Genomic DNA, 15,344 nt, shown 5'->3' on the forward strand with positions numbered 1-15,344 from the left:
ACATTTCATAGATTTTTCTTACAGATTTGCTCTCTTTTTTCTGCCTCCATGTCTGAAACACGCCGGCGTGAATCTTTTCCCTTTCTGACTTTAAACTCTGGAGTTTGCGGTCCGACTTCCACGTGATGGTGGGAATATAACAGATTTTATTTCATGTGTGGCTGTGAAATAATTCAAGAACAAACTGAATGAAGGCAAAAACTGACCCAAAAAAGTCTGATTTCTCACAACGTCAACATTTAAAACAAATAGTTTTAGTCCTTGGCGAATCACCATGGCGACAAGCATGATTTTATAAATAAAGTCCGTTTGGCCCGGTTCGTCCCAGACGCCGCGTTCGGGTCGACGCTGCCTTCACATTTCATGCAGGGATTCCCCGAGGTCTTCAGCTAAAAACGTCCCGATAAAAACAACTCACAGTTCAACTCCGATCGGGTTCTGATCCGGTTCTGGTTCTGATCCGGTTCTGATTCTGATCCGGTCAGTCCGAACCTTCCTGGTTCTCCAGGATGGGATCTGCGGGCAGCGAAGAGGTCAGCAGGGTTACAGGAGTTGGTCAGGAGCGTTTTGGTCGGTGCTGCGTTGCTGTTACCTGTCAAGGTGCTGCTGATGTTGGGCGGAGAGGCGATGAGAACGGTGCCGCCCGTCGGTATCCCAGGATGCACCACTGCACCCTGGACAACATGTCGAGGATGAGTTCAGGGATTCAGTCGTTTAATTTACTTCAAGATTTTCAGAACCTGGTTCAGATTCTCCAGACTGTCGGATCAGTTCTGGAAACCCAAACCTGAGCTGTTTACATTCCCGGAGGTTTTTTTTACCTTCTCTGTGAAATCTTCACTTCCTGCCTCAGGCGTTTCTGTAACAACCGCCTCCGACTCCTCCAGGAGTGCGGCCACGTTGAGGTCCTGGCTCTGCCCCTCCGGCGAGGGGGCGGGGTCAGCGGAGACGGTCTGGATGATGACGCCATCTCCAGAACAGAGGCTGTCGGTCTGCGCAGGAAAAACAAGATGGCTGCCAAAAAACAAACGACGAGGACGGACAGACAGAAAGGAGAGAGAGAGAGAGAAAGAGAGAGAGAGACCCACCGACAGGCTGTGGAGGATGATGTGTTCCTGGGAGGAGGGGGAGGAGCCTGTCGTCAGGGTTACTGTGCCGTTATTGGACAGGCTGAGAGGAAGGCTTTGATTGGACGTTGTCTGGAGGTAGAAGGTTCCGGGCGTTCCGGTTGGCTGCAGCTGGAAGGACTGGAAACAAAACAAACGAATGATTGTCTGATTTAAGAGGGTTAGCGCCACGCTGAGAAATACAATTATATTACCTGAATAAAGTTTTATTTGGATTTACAAAGACAGAACTCAATGAAGAAACTCATTATCTAACAATGATTTTTGCAAAAAGTGTTGAGGATGTTTTGAATAGGCCACAGAACCATCCTAAGGTAGCACAATAGGTCACCTTTTAATTTTAGACGCAGCTTTATGGGTTAAAATTAAAACTACGGTGTCCTGCTGGGTCAAACTCACCGGCAGGATCTCGAAGGTCTGCAGCGCTCCTGAGTTCAGAGTGATGGCGTCTCCGTCTGCAGCCGCGTCTGACGCTGCAAACAGAAACACGGTGAGCAGGAAGAACGCCTCCTCACGTTCGGCTGCGTCGGGTCGCCAGAAGGTCGCCGGCTCTCACCCAGGTGAGTGATCTGCAGCGGGATCTGGACCGGGATCTGCAGCGCCGCCAGCGGGCCGGTGACAGGACTGCAGCCGCTGCTGTCGTCCAGCCGGGCCAGGCGGATCTGGAGCGAGGAAGAGGAGGGACTGCCGGGGAGGGACGCAGTCTGTGATGATGTCATCAGCTCCTCCAGGCCCTTCAGGAGGACTGGCACCGCAAACGCAAAGCTGCATCAGTAAATCTGAGCTAGGAGTTACTTTTTATGAAGTACTCAGTAATAAGTTACTTTCCCGGCAGTCTGCTCACCGCTGAACGGGATCTCCTTGTGGTTGGCCACTTGTCTCTTGATGCTCCACCATTTGGAGCGCAGCCACTGAGGTGAGCGCACGCTACTCCACCCCCACGCCAGATCCTCCCACTTGATGTCGTTCTCGTCCTCCACCTTCACCGACGAGATCCTACAGGAAACAGGAAGTGATTTGAAATCGTCGAGCCTCTGAGCCCGCGGCTGCCCGGCGCCGGACTCGGACCTGCGCAGGAGGTTCAGGTCGTCCTCTTTCGTCCACTCGGCTCCTCCGCTGTGCTTCCAGTTCAGGTAGTTCAGCCACTTGGAGCGACACTGCTTCTCTGAGCGCGTGCGAACCCGATCCGCCACCGTCGCCCAGGAAACCCCGGCCGTGACCGCCGACCCAGGCGACACGCCTGCCATTTCATACACCACCTCCGCCAGGCGTCCCTCCTCCTCCTCGCTCCATTTACCTGATGTGCAGCATTAGCGTTAGCGATAGCAGGCAGCTGAAACAGGAGGTTCTTGTCATGCTGACCCGTGTTGCAGGTTTCTTTCATCAGACGGCAGCGGTCCTTAACGGAAGAGGCGCTGCGACCCAGAGCCGCTCCGATCGTCGCCCAGTCGTTCCCGTGTTTTTCCCTCAACCTGGAAAAAAAAACAAGTCGAATCAGGACTGGCAGGTAAACGAGCCTCCGGCCACCAGGTGGCAGCAGCTTTAACTGAAACAGCAAAATAAAACAAAATATTTTATCCTATTATCATTTTATCATGAACATTTTTAAATCTTGATGAAAATTTGGATTTCTTGTTTTCATGATAAATTTTAATCATTGATGGAAAATAAAATACAATTAATTAAATTATCATAAATGTTAATTTTGCTAAAATGGCTGCAGGTTTTTTATGGCTTTGTTGTTAGACGCAGCTAAAACAAGGACTGGATATTTTGTCGAATTGTTTCTCATTTATCACAAAAAAATCCTTATTGCGATAAGAATGTTGATATTTCAGTCACTGATGGTGACTAAAAAAACTGAATTACTAGAACTTTTATTTTTGCTAAAACAGCTGCATGTTTCCAGAAGCAGTGACTCTGAGCATTTATCATATTTATTTATTATGAAAAACTCTCACTGATTTATCATCGTCACAATAAATTTCAATTATTGATCGTAAGAAAAACAAAACTGGTTAAATTATCAGAGTTAAGTTTTGTAAAGTTTGCTATTTTATTAAAAGTGTTTTTAGAAGCAGTAGAGATTAGAGATGATTTTTCATATTATTTAGCCAGAATTTTTCTTTTATTTTGATAAAAAAAAAAGCTTTGTAGTCACAATAAGTTTCAGTCATTAGTAATTTGTGAAAAAATAAAACTGACATAAATGTTGGAAATATTATTTTTGCTATTTTGTAAATCATTTGTTCCACGAAAGCAAGAAATGTTAGTAAACATGAAAATATGATTGATTGCAGTTACTTGTTTTGAAATTTAAAAACAACAAAAAGATCTTTAAAAGTTAAAACTGAGTTGTTGTTGTTTTGATAACTGGGTAATAAGATGCTGGTTTTACTCACGCTTTAAGTTTCTCTATCTCCTCTGGAGTGTACCTGGAGAGGAGAAGGACCAGTTAGCTCTGCTGACTGGGTCGCAGCCTGATTCCGGCCGTCTGATCCAGAACTCACTTGCCGACGTGGTTTCTGTCGTCGTACATCCGTAAAACTCTCCTGTAGACGGCGAACAGCGGCCGGTTCAGCCCCAGCGCCACAGAGCGGTAGAAATCCTTCCTCTCCTCTTTCGACATCTCGAAGATGATCTCTGCTGGATCCTGGATGCCGCGGCGCTGAAAGCACAGAGGGTTCTTTACGTCAGGGATGTCCAAAGTGAGGCCGGGGGGACATTTGTGGCCCTTGGAATGATTTTATATGGCCCCCAAACTTCGACTCAAGGATGGTAGAAATTTGGACCGCCAGCACTTTTCATTCAGATTCACATCTTGTCATGTTTTTGGGTTAACATTTTTCACTGAGAAACTTAAATGTGACCTATTCTGCATCCTTGAACAGGTTAGGATAGGTCAATGGCCGACACAAAACATGTTCATCACATTATTTTGCACAAAAACATTCTTAGAAAATTAAATTTTTTAAGTACTTTGTTTTTAGAAGCAGGTGAGACTCAAATGGAAGAATAAAAAGGTGCAAAAAGTGAATTTTGCTGAATCGGTCTCCTTTAAGTTTGCTTAAAATTATAGTTGTTAGGTGAAACACAAAGTTTTTTTTTATTAGCTGTTTTTCTATAATTACTAGTATAGAAAGTAGAAGAACTGTACATTTTTCATTGAAAAATACCTTTTATATTTGGATCTATTATGGTTTATAAAGATATTTTAAAATAAACCTGTTTATGTTACAGCAACAAAATGTTTTTTCAAATTCAAAAAAATATTTTATATTTTTAAACAGATTTTTTAATTTGGTATCACAGCTTTACACGCTTGTGAAAAGAAAACAGAAATGGTGACGGCGTACCTTCATGTATCGGTCGATGTTGTTGATCAGGATATCGATCTCCTCCTTCGACCACATTCCCTGCTTCCACCTGTGACCTGAAGAAGAACAGAAATCATTATTAAACTGAAACTATTTGGTTGGTTTGACTGAGAGCAGAGAGAAAGAGAACCACAGAACTTTAACTTTTGATCCCCAATGGAACAGAACCGAGTCTATCGGACTCGGTTCTGTTATTTTGAATAAATAACAGCTGTGGGTGTTTGGACCTTTGTTGGCCAGCGTGTCTTTATCCTCTTTCGTGGTGAACCAGGCCTGACTGACTGGTGACACCTCGGCCTTCTGCTCTTTGTCCTCATGCAGAATCTGCACCAACAGACAAAAACGGTTCTGTTGGACTTGCTCTGTTGGACTCAGAACCATCTTCCACCGGTTCCAGCTTCACGTCTACCTCGATCTCAGTGACGCCGTCCTCAGGCAGGTCGCCTTCAGCGGTGGCCGTCATCGTCACCTCAAAGCTCTCGTCGTTTTCAGACACTAACAGAGGAAACAGGAAATTTAAAACCTTCACATCAGGTTTGGTTTGTGGCTCCACTTTCAAACATCTGAAATATTTGTTTTCTATTTTACTAGTGGCTGGACGGTTAATGAACTTGTTACTTTAATAAAGATCGACTGATTGCAAATGTGTAGATTGTTGTACTTTAAAGTCCAGAAAATGTTACGGCAAAGCTGTCAATACCAGTTTTAGCCAGTAGGTGTCATATTGTTTGTGTTCATAGTGAAGCAAGAATAGATTTAAGTAGAAGAAGACATGGTTGAACCAGAGGCAGCAAACCAAATGAAAAATGTAAATGTCTTTGTTCTTTCCTCAACACTATTGACTCATATTAGCTGCATTTTTATTGCACAATTTGACATTTCGAAAATTAATTTTCTTAAATGAAACACTGCAATTTCGAAAAAAATAAAATAAAAAAATTTATAAATAGTTTGGGCGGCTGGGTGAGGAGGAATATTTTTTGGTTGTTGCTTTATTTTCCAAAACTGCTGTGGAAACACTTTTTTTGAATCACACAAGTCGCACAATCAACAACAGGACGTTACTATTGGACTTATCTCATGAACAAACTTATTCACTTCTTAGTTTATCAAAATAAACTAAAACGTCAGAAGCTGCAACATTGAAACGCAGCTTCTGACAGTTCTTGGTTTGTTCCAGTTCACAATGTGATATGAAGATTGTGAGATCCAGAGTCCCTTTAGATGTAAACAAATAAAATTCAGAGACAGAAAAAACAAACATCTCACTGGTGATGACAGAGAACTGAGGCGTCTCCGGGTTTTCCTCTGTGGAAACTCGCGTCTTCTTTGGAAGAGGCTCCAATTCCTCGTCTGCAGACAAACATTCACGCCTCAGTCATCAGACAAAATCACACTTTACATGGCCTCGTTGACTTCAATACATCTAAAAACAATAATCATTTTGTTTTTTTGCTACATTTTAGAAGTTCACTGAAATTTAATTACTGAGTTGTCTGCTTGTTGACCCACCATTTGAAGGACAGTGCAGGATGATGCTGCCATCACTATCATGAGTTAAAGTGACGGGCTTTACGCTTTCTAATGCTGATGGTTCTTCTGCTGCTGCTGAGCTCATCCTGCTCCTGCTGGAGACACAAAACACACCAACCTAACTGCTGCTTCCCTGACACAAAGCTGGGTGTGACTGTAGCAGAACATAATGCAGAACAAAAAAACTTTTTATGTGCAAAGAGAAAACAAGAACTCTGAAAATATCAGCTAAATTCTGACAAACTACTTTTAAATCAAAAGTTAAAAGAAAAAGATGACACAATTGCTAAAACAAAGCCTTTATTAAATTGTTTGAATTGTTAAAACTGTGCAGGTAATGTATCATTTATGTCACATTACTGTATTAGGATAAACGGTCAAATGTCTACAAAGGACTTTGTAAGTTTATTTTCTTGTTTTATGAAGATAAATAAAGCTGAATACACCATAACTGAAAAATAACTCTTTACTAGTCATACATTTACAAAAAATATTGAACTTTTAATTAATTTTGCTTCACTCTCTGTCGCCCTCTACCGTTTTCAGCTTGAAACTATGTCAACAAGTACTTTTCTGGATTATTTTATAACAAATTACCATTAATAAACCTCATTATTATATTATACGGATGCCGAATTATAAACTTTGTAATTTAAAGTTAAGTTCATGTGAAAACTACACTAAAATAGGTTTACAGTATATGTGAATCAGAATATAATGCATAAAATATCATTATCTTTATGGGGTTTGGAATGCGGCCCCGTCAGGCTGAGGAAAATATAATTAGGCACTCAATGTGCATTGTTTACTTCTATAAAACAATAAGTAAAAACAGAGTCATATCCCAGACGTTCAAAATCTTGCAAAAACCCCCAAGATTTGTCGTGTTTTTTGCTGCTGCTCTGGAGCTAACAATTAGCATCGAGCTAAAAGAAAGACGACATAAAAATCTGCGGCGCCATGTTTGTCGACAAGCTTTAGCTTATGGCGCCTGTGTGGTTTTGGCAATGATTTAGGCTTTAAAACGATTGTTATGCTTTGGTTTCGCTCCTGCACATCCCATGGTCTCTGGCCACCAAAGAGAAAGTGAATTTTACTTTTGATTCGGCTACTTACTTCCTGTTTTTGGTCCGGGGACTTTCGAGATACCAGGATGAAGGTAAAGTGCCAGGATGAAGGAGAGCCTCGCGAAGGCCACGGGTTGCCAGGTTTGATCCCAGTTCTATTTTAAAATGGTAAATAGGAAATCTTTTGTTCATTTGGAACAAAAACAAAACAAAAAAAAAAAAAGATAAAAACAAGCAAACAAAATTCTTGAATTGCACCTCTCTTCTCCAGTAAGAAGTCAGACAGAAATAAGTTGCAATCATGGGAATGATCCTTGTCCATTATGATGCATGGAAGAAATTATTTACATTTTTTTTCTTTGGTGCTACTTTTCATCCATGAAGCCTCATCGCCAAATTCTCTGGGATTTTGGGGTCATAGATTAGATATTATTTGTGGCTTTTGAGATGTTAATCTACTTCCACAAGTAAAATTAATACTTTGTTGTCAGTAAATAAGTAAAAGCAAAAATCCTTCCAGCTACACAGCATCTAAATCTGAAGTTATCCAAACAAATAAAACATTCACAAAAGTATACAAAAAGAACAAATCAAAACTATTGCAAACGAGCTGGCAGCCACATATTTAACAACTTTGAAACAAACATGTCAGAGATCCATTTAGGTGCAAAAAAGCAAACCTGGCAACCAGTGGGAAAATACAATTTGTTTATATATTCAGTTGATTTTAACAGAAAAACACTTCAATTATTCTCTACAAATGCTCCTTATTTCTCCTTTTACATTTATATTTTAACTTCAAGTCCAAACTTTTGCAGGTAAAAAAACAAATGCAGTAAAGATATTGTCCATAAATAGTTCCGCGTTTGTTTCACAGGGACCCTTTTTGGAGAGGGACGATGTGTCGAAGCTGCTAAAACCCGAAGGAGCCAAACTGAAGCAGAATATGGGAGACCAGCCGGTCAGAGTGTGAGTTTCAGCTACTGGGTGGTTTATATGATTAAGTGTGAATGTGGATTTAAATAGATTAAAATATTTTTTTCTGGAGCAGTAAAGCAGCTGCTTGTTGTGTGTTCACAGTTTGGTGTGCGGGGATGTTGAGGGCAGGCTGAGCTCTCTGTTCAGCAGAGTTCAGGCCATCCAGAAGAAAACAGGACAGTTTGATGTGAGTTTGACTTTATTTCCACTATTTGACTTCCGCTCAGCCTCAGTTAAAACAGATGTTTTCCTGCAGCTGCTGCTGTGTGTTGGGGAGTTTTTTGGAGTGACCACTGAAGCAGAAGCAGAGTGGCAGCAATACAAGACTGGAGCTAAAAAAGGTGGGGTTGTTTATTTATCCCAGAAGAAAACTAAATGTTGTTGTAACTCATGCAAAATTTCCAGTAGCAGTCAGTGTTGCAACAAAGAGGCCTCTGCCTGAAGACTGTTGCTGTATTACAGTTCAATTATATAATAGCACAGTATCTTGACAGTAGACATGATGTTTCACAGTAACATGTCCTGGATGATCCAATCAGTTGTTGACAAGCTCTGCTGATCTTCCTCCTTTGCTTTTGCTGCTCGTCTTTAAATCTCCAAACTGCAAACTTGTCCAAAAGTTCTCCTATAAGTCCAGTTCCCTTCATGTGGTTCAGTCAAATCATTTTTCTGTTTTCCAGCTCCGATCCAAACTTACATCCTGGGAGCAGCAAGCCAGGAAACGGTGAAGAACTTCCCCAATTCTGACGGTTCTGAACTGGCTGAAAACATCACATACCTCGGTAAGACTGCAGAGATCAGAGCTGCACTTCCATCACAGGATTATATGGAGGTCAGAGACTGCCAAGATTGTTAATGGAACCAAAATTATCTCAATGATGACTAATATTAGACATTTAGAGATACTACTACCCTCTGGAGGTGAGACTGAGACTGAAAAAAGGGCTGAGACTGAAAAAAATCAAATGTGCAAATTTACACAAAATAAAAAGATAAAACTCTGGAATATGGAGGACTAACACTGCCAAACTCAAAAATTGATGCAAAAATGTATAAATAAAATAAACTGTCTCTATGAAAACAATTTAGATTCCTCCTTGTATGTATCTAGATTAATATATATGTAATATAATTAATATATATGTAATAAATGTTATTTTAAATTTTTGTTATTAATATTTTACAAATGTTAAGGCTGAATTAATTTTTTTAAATGCAGGGGAAATTTGTGCTGTTTTCTAGACTTATTTGACATTTCGTGTATGTTTAATGAAATTTATATAAATTTAATTTAGATAAAATGCACAAAAATCCATATTTTTAAAATTAAATAACAATTGAATTAAAATATTTTACATTTTAAACAGGATATATTATTAAAATCTATATTGATTCTGTATCAAATAAAAGTTTAAATCTAACAGCTTTCCTCTTTGATCTGAATGAAAATGACTGAGATTTTCTGATAAAATCTTCCGGGTTTGGCGCTGCGTTCCAGGTCGGCGCGGCGTTTTCTCGGGCGCGTCAGGACTGCAGCTGGCCTACGTCAGCGGCCAGGAGGCCCAGCAGGAACCGGCCCCGGCTCACTGCTTCACCTCCAAAGACCTGTCGGCGCTCGTCACCTCGCTCACCAGCAGCTCCAAGTTCAGAGGCGTCGACATCCTGCTGACGTCGCAGTGGCCCCGAGGCGTGTGGCAGTACGGGAACAGCGCGGTAGCCCCACCTCTCCGTGAACCCTGCTCAACATGGACGCTCTTCACAGTACTTAACGCTATAAATAGGGAAGTTTTTGTCTCACAGGAAGTGAACACAAAGTCATGTGGAAGCAGCTCCATCGCCAGCCTCGCCGACAAACTGAAACCGCGCTACCACTTCGCTGCACTAGAGGGCGTTCACTATGAAAGGCTCCCATACAGGTACGCATCAGAGCAGAGATCTGCTTTAGGATGGCAGAAAAACATTTCACAATTAAAGCGTTCATCAATAATTACCAATAACTATTGATAATCAATAATTATAAAGGCGCGACCTTTCCTGTTTTACCCAGTTTTCACTCCACTTTAAGCAGTTTTGAGGTTCGGTGGCTAAACATGAAACTGCTCCTGCGCCGGTTACCAGCAGGTCGTTGCTCGGCAACCAAAGATGCTGTGCAGTTCTGAATCAAAGTTCAGTGAATATTCTGACAGATGTGTTATCTATTAATATTGATCACTATCGCCATATATTGTTATTGGCTTATTGTCTGTGTCAACAAAAAATATGCTGACAAATCACAAAATAATTACAGTTTTGTGTTAAAATGCATCAAAGTCGCAAAACTGTTTTGAGTCGTTTTCTTACCGCAGTCAGTTTGACTGAGGTAACGGGATGTTCTGCTGTCCTCAGGAATCACGTCGTTCTCCAGGAAAACGCTCAACATGTCAGTCGCTTCATCGCCCTGGCAACCGTCAACAACCCCGCCAAGAAGAAGGTGAACGGGGAGTCGAGCATTTTCTACATCAGCTCCAAGCAGAGAGCACAGGCCTCAAACTAAAATGATTTGGTGGCCATTTCAGTTTTTAAACAGCACAATACACCTTAAATATTTATGAAAATATACAATTTTAATTTCAGAACTGCAAAGTGTGCACAGCTCTTTTTTTTCTCAAATATTTAAATTCTGTCACTAAACTGACAAACTGCGAGTTTCTTTCTGAACAGATCTATGGCAGCACTTCTGTTATTCACGTCACAATTATCAAAACATAATAAAAAAAATAAAAACATAATATCAGTAAACATTTTAGTTTTGGTCTGTCAGTGCAAATAGTTTTCAGTTCTAATAACTTTCTTACTGAACTAAATCACCATGTTTACTTTCTGCTCAGATTTCCTGAATGCCAAAACAAAAACATTCAAAAAAAAATGTTTTCAGAGTCAAATTACTGTAATTTTAATCCTCAAATCTGCTCTTATGTGTTGAATTTTAACAGATTCACTTTTGTTAAGGTAACAGTATCTTAAGGCTCTTATTGCATTATATTTTTGGCATGACTTTGAGCCCTCTGCTCCAGAGATCGAAATAAGCAGAGTTTAGCTAAAAATGCCAATTTCCACAGTAAACTTGACCAGTTCAACCACCGCTTTACTCTTTCACAGCCGTTGGACAAGAAGAAATGTCGGTTTTCCTCGTTTGTTCTCTTCGCAGTATCTTTACGCCTTTAACATCGTCCCCATGAAGAACATGGATCCCACAGAGCTGGTGAAGCAGCCGCAGGACGCCACGGAAAGTCCTTACAGACGCTCGGCTAAAGACAAAACGGAGACGCAAAAACCGCCATTCAGCACCACAGAAGAAGAGGTAAAATATGTGAGACATTGTTTTAACGGAGCGAAGAGACGTTTTATGGTTTTGTTTCCCTCTCCTGTCCCAAATTGACACCTGCACTGCAAAAACAAAATCTTACCAAGTATTTTTTAAGTAGTTTTTAGTGCAAATATCTTATCACACTTCATATAATGCAAAACTAACTTGCAAGGCAAATGTTAGCAAGTTGTACAAGATTATTTTAAATCACTAATTCCTTAATATTGGGGGCTCCACTGAGATTATTTCACATAAAGCAAGACATTTTCCCACATTATGAGCTAAATAATCTCTCAGTGGAACTTGCACTTTTTCACCAATATTAAGAAATTATTGACTTAACAAGTTTCTCTGTATTTCTATAAGTTACTTGTTAGTTTTGTATTATTATATATATTATTTTTGAGCTACATCCGTCACCTTTTGTCTGTTTTTAACCGCGGTGTGTCCAGGAGCCAGTCCAACAGTTCTTCTTTGACCTGAGCAGGAAGCAGGGTGGGGCCCCCAGGGGCCGCGGCGGGAAGAGGCCCTCAGACGGACGAGGTCGAGACGGGCCTTTTCAGGGGCAGCCCAAACAACCGCGCCGGCACCGTGAGTCTGCAGGAACTCAGAAATACCACACAGCCGGAGGCATTATCAATAAATCTGACAGATTCTGTCATTTTTGACTTCGGAAACAAGAGAAGTTTGGTCTCATTTAACCTCAAACAATAGGGGAACGAGGTTAGATGTATGTAAACTTCTGGTTTTAACTGTACAAGTTCATTTTATTAGGAAGAGTGGAAGAAAAACAACCAGCAAATTCAAACAAATCCCAAATATCTGTCATAATATGCATCTAAATAAATCAGTGGTTGGTTAAATGGAGTAGAAAATATAAAATATCTCCATATTATTCCAACAGATCTGGATGCAACAAGAAATTTTATGTCAAAAACTTTAAAGTGTCTAAAATTGGAAATTGATTGATTAAAGACATTTTTCCGTTTTACCTTCACATCAAGAACTTGATGGTTGAACCCCTGAGTGCTGAAACAAATGAGAAAATCCTGAAAGCCAATGCAAGATTAGAAGCAACCGAAAAGCTTTGGATGTTTTTAACTTGCCTTGCTCTCCCTGTGTGCAGCACAGCCCACTGGGCCCTGCTGGTTCTGCCTCGCCAGCCCTCAGGTGGAGAAACATCTGGTCGTCAGCATAGGAGCGCATGTGAGTTCAGCCTGGGAGTTTCAACATGAACACATTAATATCTGCAGAGGTTTATGGAACTAGAAATCCTGATATATCAGAAAACACAGTTTATTTTAAAGTTGTTGGTGACTTTCACATTTTCATATTCTGAACACAACATCCATGATGGTGAAACGTGGCGATGGCATCGTCACACCGTAGAAAAAGTTTTAATTATGACCATTTCAAACTTTTACAAATTACGATTCCATTGAGGTAATCTGATGCCACGGCCTGGTGGAGGAGAACGTTTTACTTTTCTGGGTTTCTTGAAAAACAACTAACTCTTCTATGGAAACATACTCATTGAATGTCCTTGGAAAGTGTTTAGCTTGTTTCAATCATCAGTTCACAGTAAAAAACACTAAACATTTCCATCTTAAGATCTTCCTTCCTCTTCTGAAAATATTCTAATCTGAAGATACAAGCAGAAGTAAATCTCAACGGAAAAATGACCCAACATTCAATATGTATCTGAAACATTATGCATGAAGGCCACACTATATTAACTACATTCAAATGCAACATAACCTTCCTTCTGTACTTTCCTTTTGCATTTTCTAGTTTCCTTCTCTCCTGAAAGCAGCACAGAACACAGAAACCAGCTTCGCATTCATTTGAAACTGATTATGGTTATATAAGTGTGCAGACGTCGCCTATCTATGTGTGCATTTCATATGTTTTACATTGTTTTATCATATTAAGAAAACACTTTGTTCTTAAGTTTGTGTGGACCCCGGTCAGCTACATGTAGAGGAAATCCTGCTGTGTGTTTGTTCGGCAGTGTTACCTGGCGCTGGCGAAAGGCCCGCTGACTCCCCGCCACGTTCTCATCCTGCCCATCGGCCACTACCAGTCTGTGGTGGAGCTGAGCGCCGACGTGGTGGAGGAGATGGAGAAGTACAAGTCGGCGCTGAGGGACTTCTACAAGAGCAAAGGAGAGCGCTGCGTTCTGTTTGAGAGGAACTACAGGAGCCAACATCTGCAGCTGCAGGTGAGGTTCAGAGGTCATGACCTCCAGAGACCCGGGAAACCTCACATTTAACTTTTTTCAGGGCTGAAAGAAAACAGGAATAAAAACATCACAACTCAGAATCACAGAAGCAGGCAACGACACTTTTAGGGTCCAAATTAGAATAAAAAAAATCTGTTTGGATTTTCTCATTTTGATTCCACATTTTTGGCATCAGAATATCTATAGTCATAAACGATAAAAACAAAATTTAAGTTCTTTAAATCAAGTATTTTTAAAACATTGAAAAAAGCTGAATCTTCATCTAGTTTTACAGAAAATCTAAAAGTTCATTGTTTAAATCGCATTGCATTCAAATTGGTTGGATTTAAGACAAAAACATGGACAACCTTGAACATCCTCTTTATGGGATGGTCTTGGGAAAACCGAGTGTCTTCAGTCAGAGGCTTCTTCAAATTCACTGCGATACAGACCACTATGAAATCTTTCCTGCCAACAGCGTCACCGTCTACAATAACTTCTTAAATTTGAATTTGAATTATGAGTTACGACATTTAATTTCCCTCGAGGAGCAACAAAGTATTTTTGAATTACTTATGACATCGTCCCTGACGCTTACTTTGTGTTTTTCCACCTTTATTTTTCAGGTAGTTCCCGTTCCGCTCAACCGCTGCACTACAGAGGACATCAAGGAGGCGTTTATGGTCCAGGCTCAGGAGCAAAACATGGAGCTGATGGAGATTCCTCAACACACAGACCTCAAACAGGTTACAACATAAATCATAGCCTGAAATCACAGAGGATCTGCTGTTTCGCTCAGTAGTTACAGTTTGTAATGCCTGCTTTCAGATTGCTCCTCCAGGGACTCCTTACTTCTATGTGGAGCTGGACTCTGGGGAGAAACTTTACTACCGGATTCAAAAAAACTTTCCTCTGCAGTTTGGAAGGTGGGAAATAAAAAGTCCATCTAAATAGATTTTTTCTGATTTTTGATGGATTGGAAACTGATCTATTATTAGGTGATTGTAAAGTCCTCCTGTCATGCAATACTTGATTTTGCCAAAGAGGGAGCCAGAGAGCGCAACAGTTTTTCCCAATGCTTGGTAAAGATAAAACTGATGTACAAACTTGTCTTCTAACACAACTAAGTTAGATGCATGTGTAAAAACAAATGTATTAAAGTGACTCAGTAAAACATGAGTGAGGTTATTAGATGTTGATGGAAACGTTTGTGTGCAGGGAGGTGTTGGCCAGTGAGGCGTTGCTGAACATCCCGACCCGAGCCGACTGGAAGGAATGCAAACAGAGCAGAGAGGAAGAGGATGACAGCTGCAAACAGCTGAGAGACGATTTCCAGCCGTATGACTTTGCCTGGGATGACTAGCATGCACACACCCATTCTTGTTTACCTGCTGATGTGAGGACCGTGGTCGACAAGCTACATTGTGGCAAAATGGGTCTAAGACGACCCTCTATGTTCAGTTTCCTTATTTAGGTCTGAAACTTTTCATTAACAAATGAAAACTATTGCTTTTGTACATTTTCAAGAATTTGCAAATCTCAAATAAAAGGTTTATTTCTTAAACTGTCAAAAATTGACTTTTTATGCGACATTTTTTCTGAGTATAATAAATTAGATTCAACATTTATTCAGAATTAGATTTTTTTTTACATTTTACTACTAAATTTTCACCCTAAGAGCATCGAAACTCCACT

The 15,344-nt window shown here is 40.6% G+C and overlaps 2 protein-coding genes across 3 annotated transcripts; one reads left to right on the forward strand and one right to left on the reverse strand.

Annotated features, from left to right (window-relative positions):
- Nucleotides 1-126: 126 nt before the first annotated feature.
- dmtf1 (cyclin D binding myb-like transcription factor 1) lies at nucleotides 127-7,231 on the reverse strand. Of its 2 annotated transcripts, none has more exons than XM_055022009.1 (17): nucleotides 7,154-7,231; nucleotides 6,017-6,132; nucleotides 5,774-5,857; nucleotides 4,914-4,999; nucleotides 4,732-4,828; nucleotides 4,484-4,560; nucleotides 3,638-3,795; nucleotides 3,530-3,562; nucleotides 2,490-2,599; nucleotides 2,196-2,424; nucleotides 1,972-2,123; nucleotides 1,684-1,872; nucleotides 1,527-1,600; nucleotides 1,089-1,247; nucleotides 822-992; nucleotides 593-674; nucleotides 127-516 (listed from the first exon to the last, which is right to left on the reverse strand). In XM_055022009.1, exons 2-17 carry the CDS (start codon nucleotides 6,120-6,122, stop codon nucleotides 482-484), a joined length of 1,842 nt encoding a protein of 613 aa, XP_054877984.1. In that variant the 5' UTR covers nucleotides 6,123-6,132; nucleotides 7,154-7,231; the 3' UTR covers nucleotides 127-481. The 2 variants fall into 2 exon arrangements, with proteins under 2 accessions (XP_054877984.1, XP_054877985.1); XM_055022010.1 differs by having other exon boundaries at nucleotides 6,017-6,129; nucleotides 7,154-7,229.
- Nucleotides 7,232-8,000: 769 nt separating this feature from the next.
- On the forward strand, nucleotides 8,001-15,213 carry cwf19l1 (CWF19 like cell cycle control factor 1). The gene is made up of 14 exons (XM_055022108.1): nucleotides 8,001-8,073; nucleotides 8,185-8,269; nucleotides 8,339-8,423; nucleotides 8,763-8,864; nucleotides 9,581-9,795; nucleotides 9,883-9,998; nucleotides 10,468-10,552; nucleotides 11,270-11,422; nucleotides 11,881-12,019; nucleotides 12,555-12,634; nucleotides 13,440-13,649; nucleotides 14,276-14,395; nucleotides 14,478-14,575; nucleotides 14,868-15,213. Exons 1-14 carry the CDS (start codon nucleotides 8,051-8,053, stop codon nucleotides 15,010-15,012), a joined length of 1,656 nt encoding a protein of 551 aa, XP_054878083.1. The 5' UTR covers nucleotides 8,001-8,050; the 3' UTR covers nucleotides 15,013-15,213.
- Nucleotides 15,214-15,344: the final 131 nt, after the last annotated feature.

The sequence above is a fragment of the Poeciliopsis prolifica genome, unplaced genomic scaffold, assembly GCF_027474105.1.
Source record: "Poeciliopsis prolifica strain line A6 unplaced genomic scaffold, Auburn_PproV2 SCAFFOLD081, whole genome shotgun sequence".
Classification (NCBI taxonomy): Eukaryota; Metazoa; Chordata; class Actinopteri; order Cyprinodontiformes; family Poeciliidae; genus Poeciliopsis; species Poeciliopsis prolifica.

What these genes read in the sequence shown, in the direction of transcription:
- dmtf1 (XM_055022009.1), bottom strand. Translation starts at nt 6,122, where the DNA reads ATGAGCTCAGCAGCAGCAGAAGAACCATCAGCATTAGAAAGCGTAAAG. An exon ending in AGACACGCTGGCCAACAAAG is followed by an intron (nt 4,561 to 4,731) that starts GTCCAAACACCC and finishes GTTCTTCTTCAG; the next exon opens with GTCACAGGTGGAAGCAGGGA. An exon ending in GTGAAGATTTCACAGAGAAG is followed by an intron (nt 675 to 821) that starts GTAAAAAAAACC and finishes CATGTTGTCCAG; the next exon opens with GGTGCAGTGGTGCATCCTGG.
- cwf19l1 (XM_055022108.1), top strand. Translation starts at nt 8,051, where the DNA reads ATGGGAGACCAGCCGGTCAGAGT. An exon ending in ACAACCCCGCCAAGAAGAAG is followed by an intron (nt 10,553 to 11,269) that starts GTGAACGGGGAG and finishes TTCTCTTCGCAG; the next exon opens with TATCTTTACGCCTTTAACAT. An exon ending in TTTCCTCTGCAGTTTGGAAG is followed by an intron (nt 14,576 to 14,867) that starts GTGGGAAATAAA and finishes GTTTGTGTGCAG; the next exon opens with GGAGGTGTTGGCCAGTGAGG.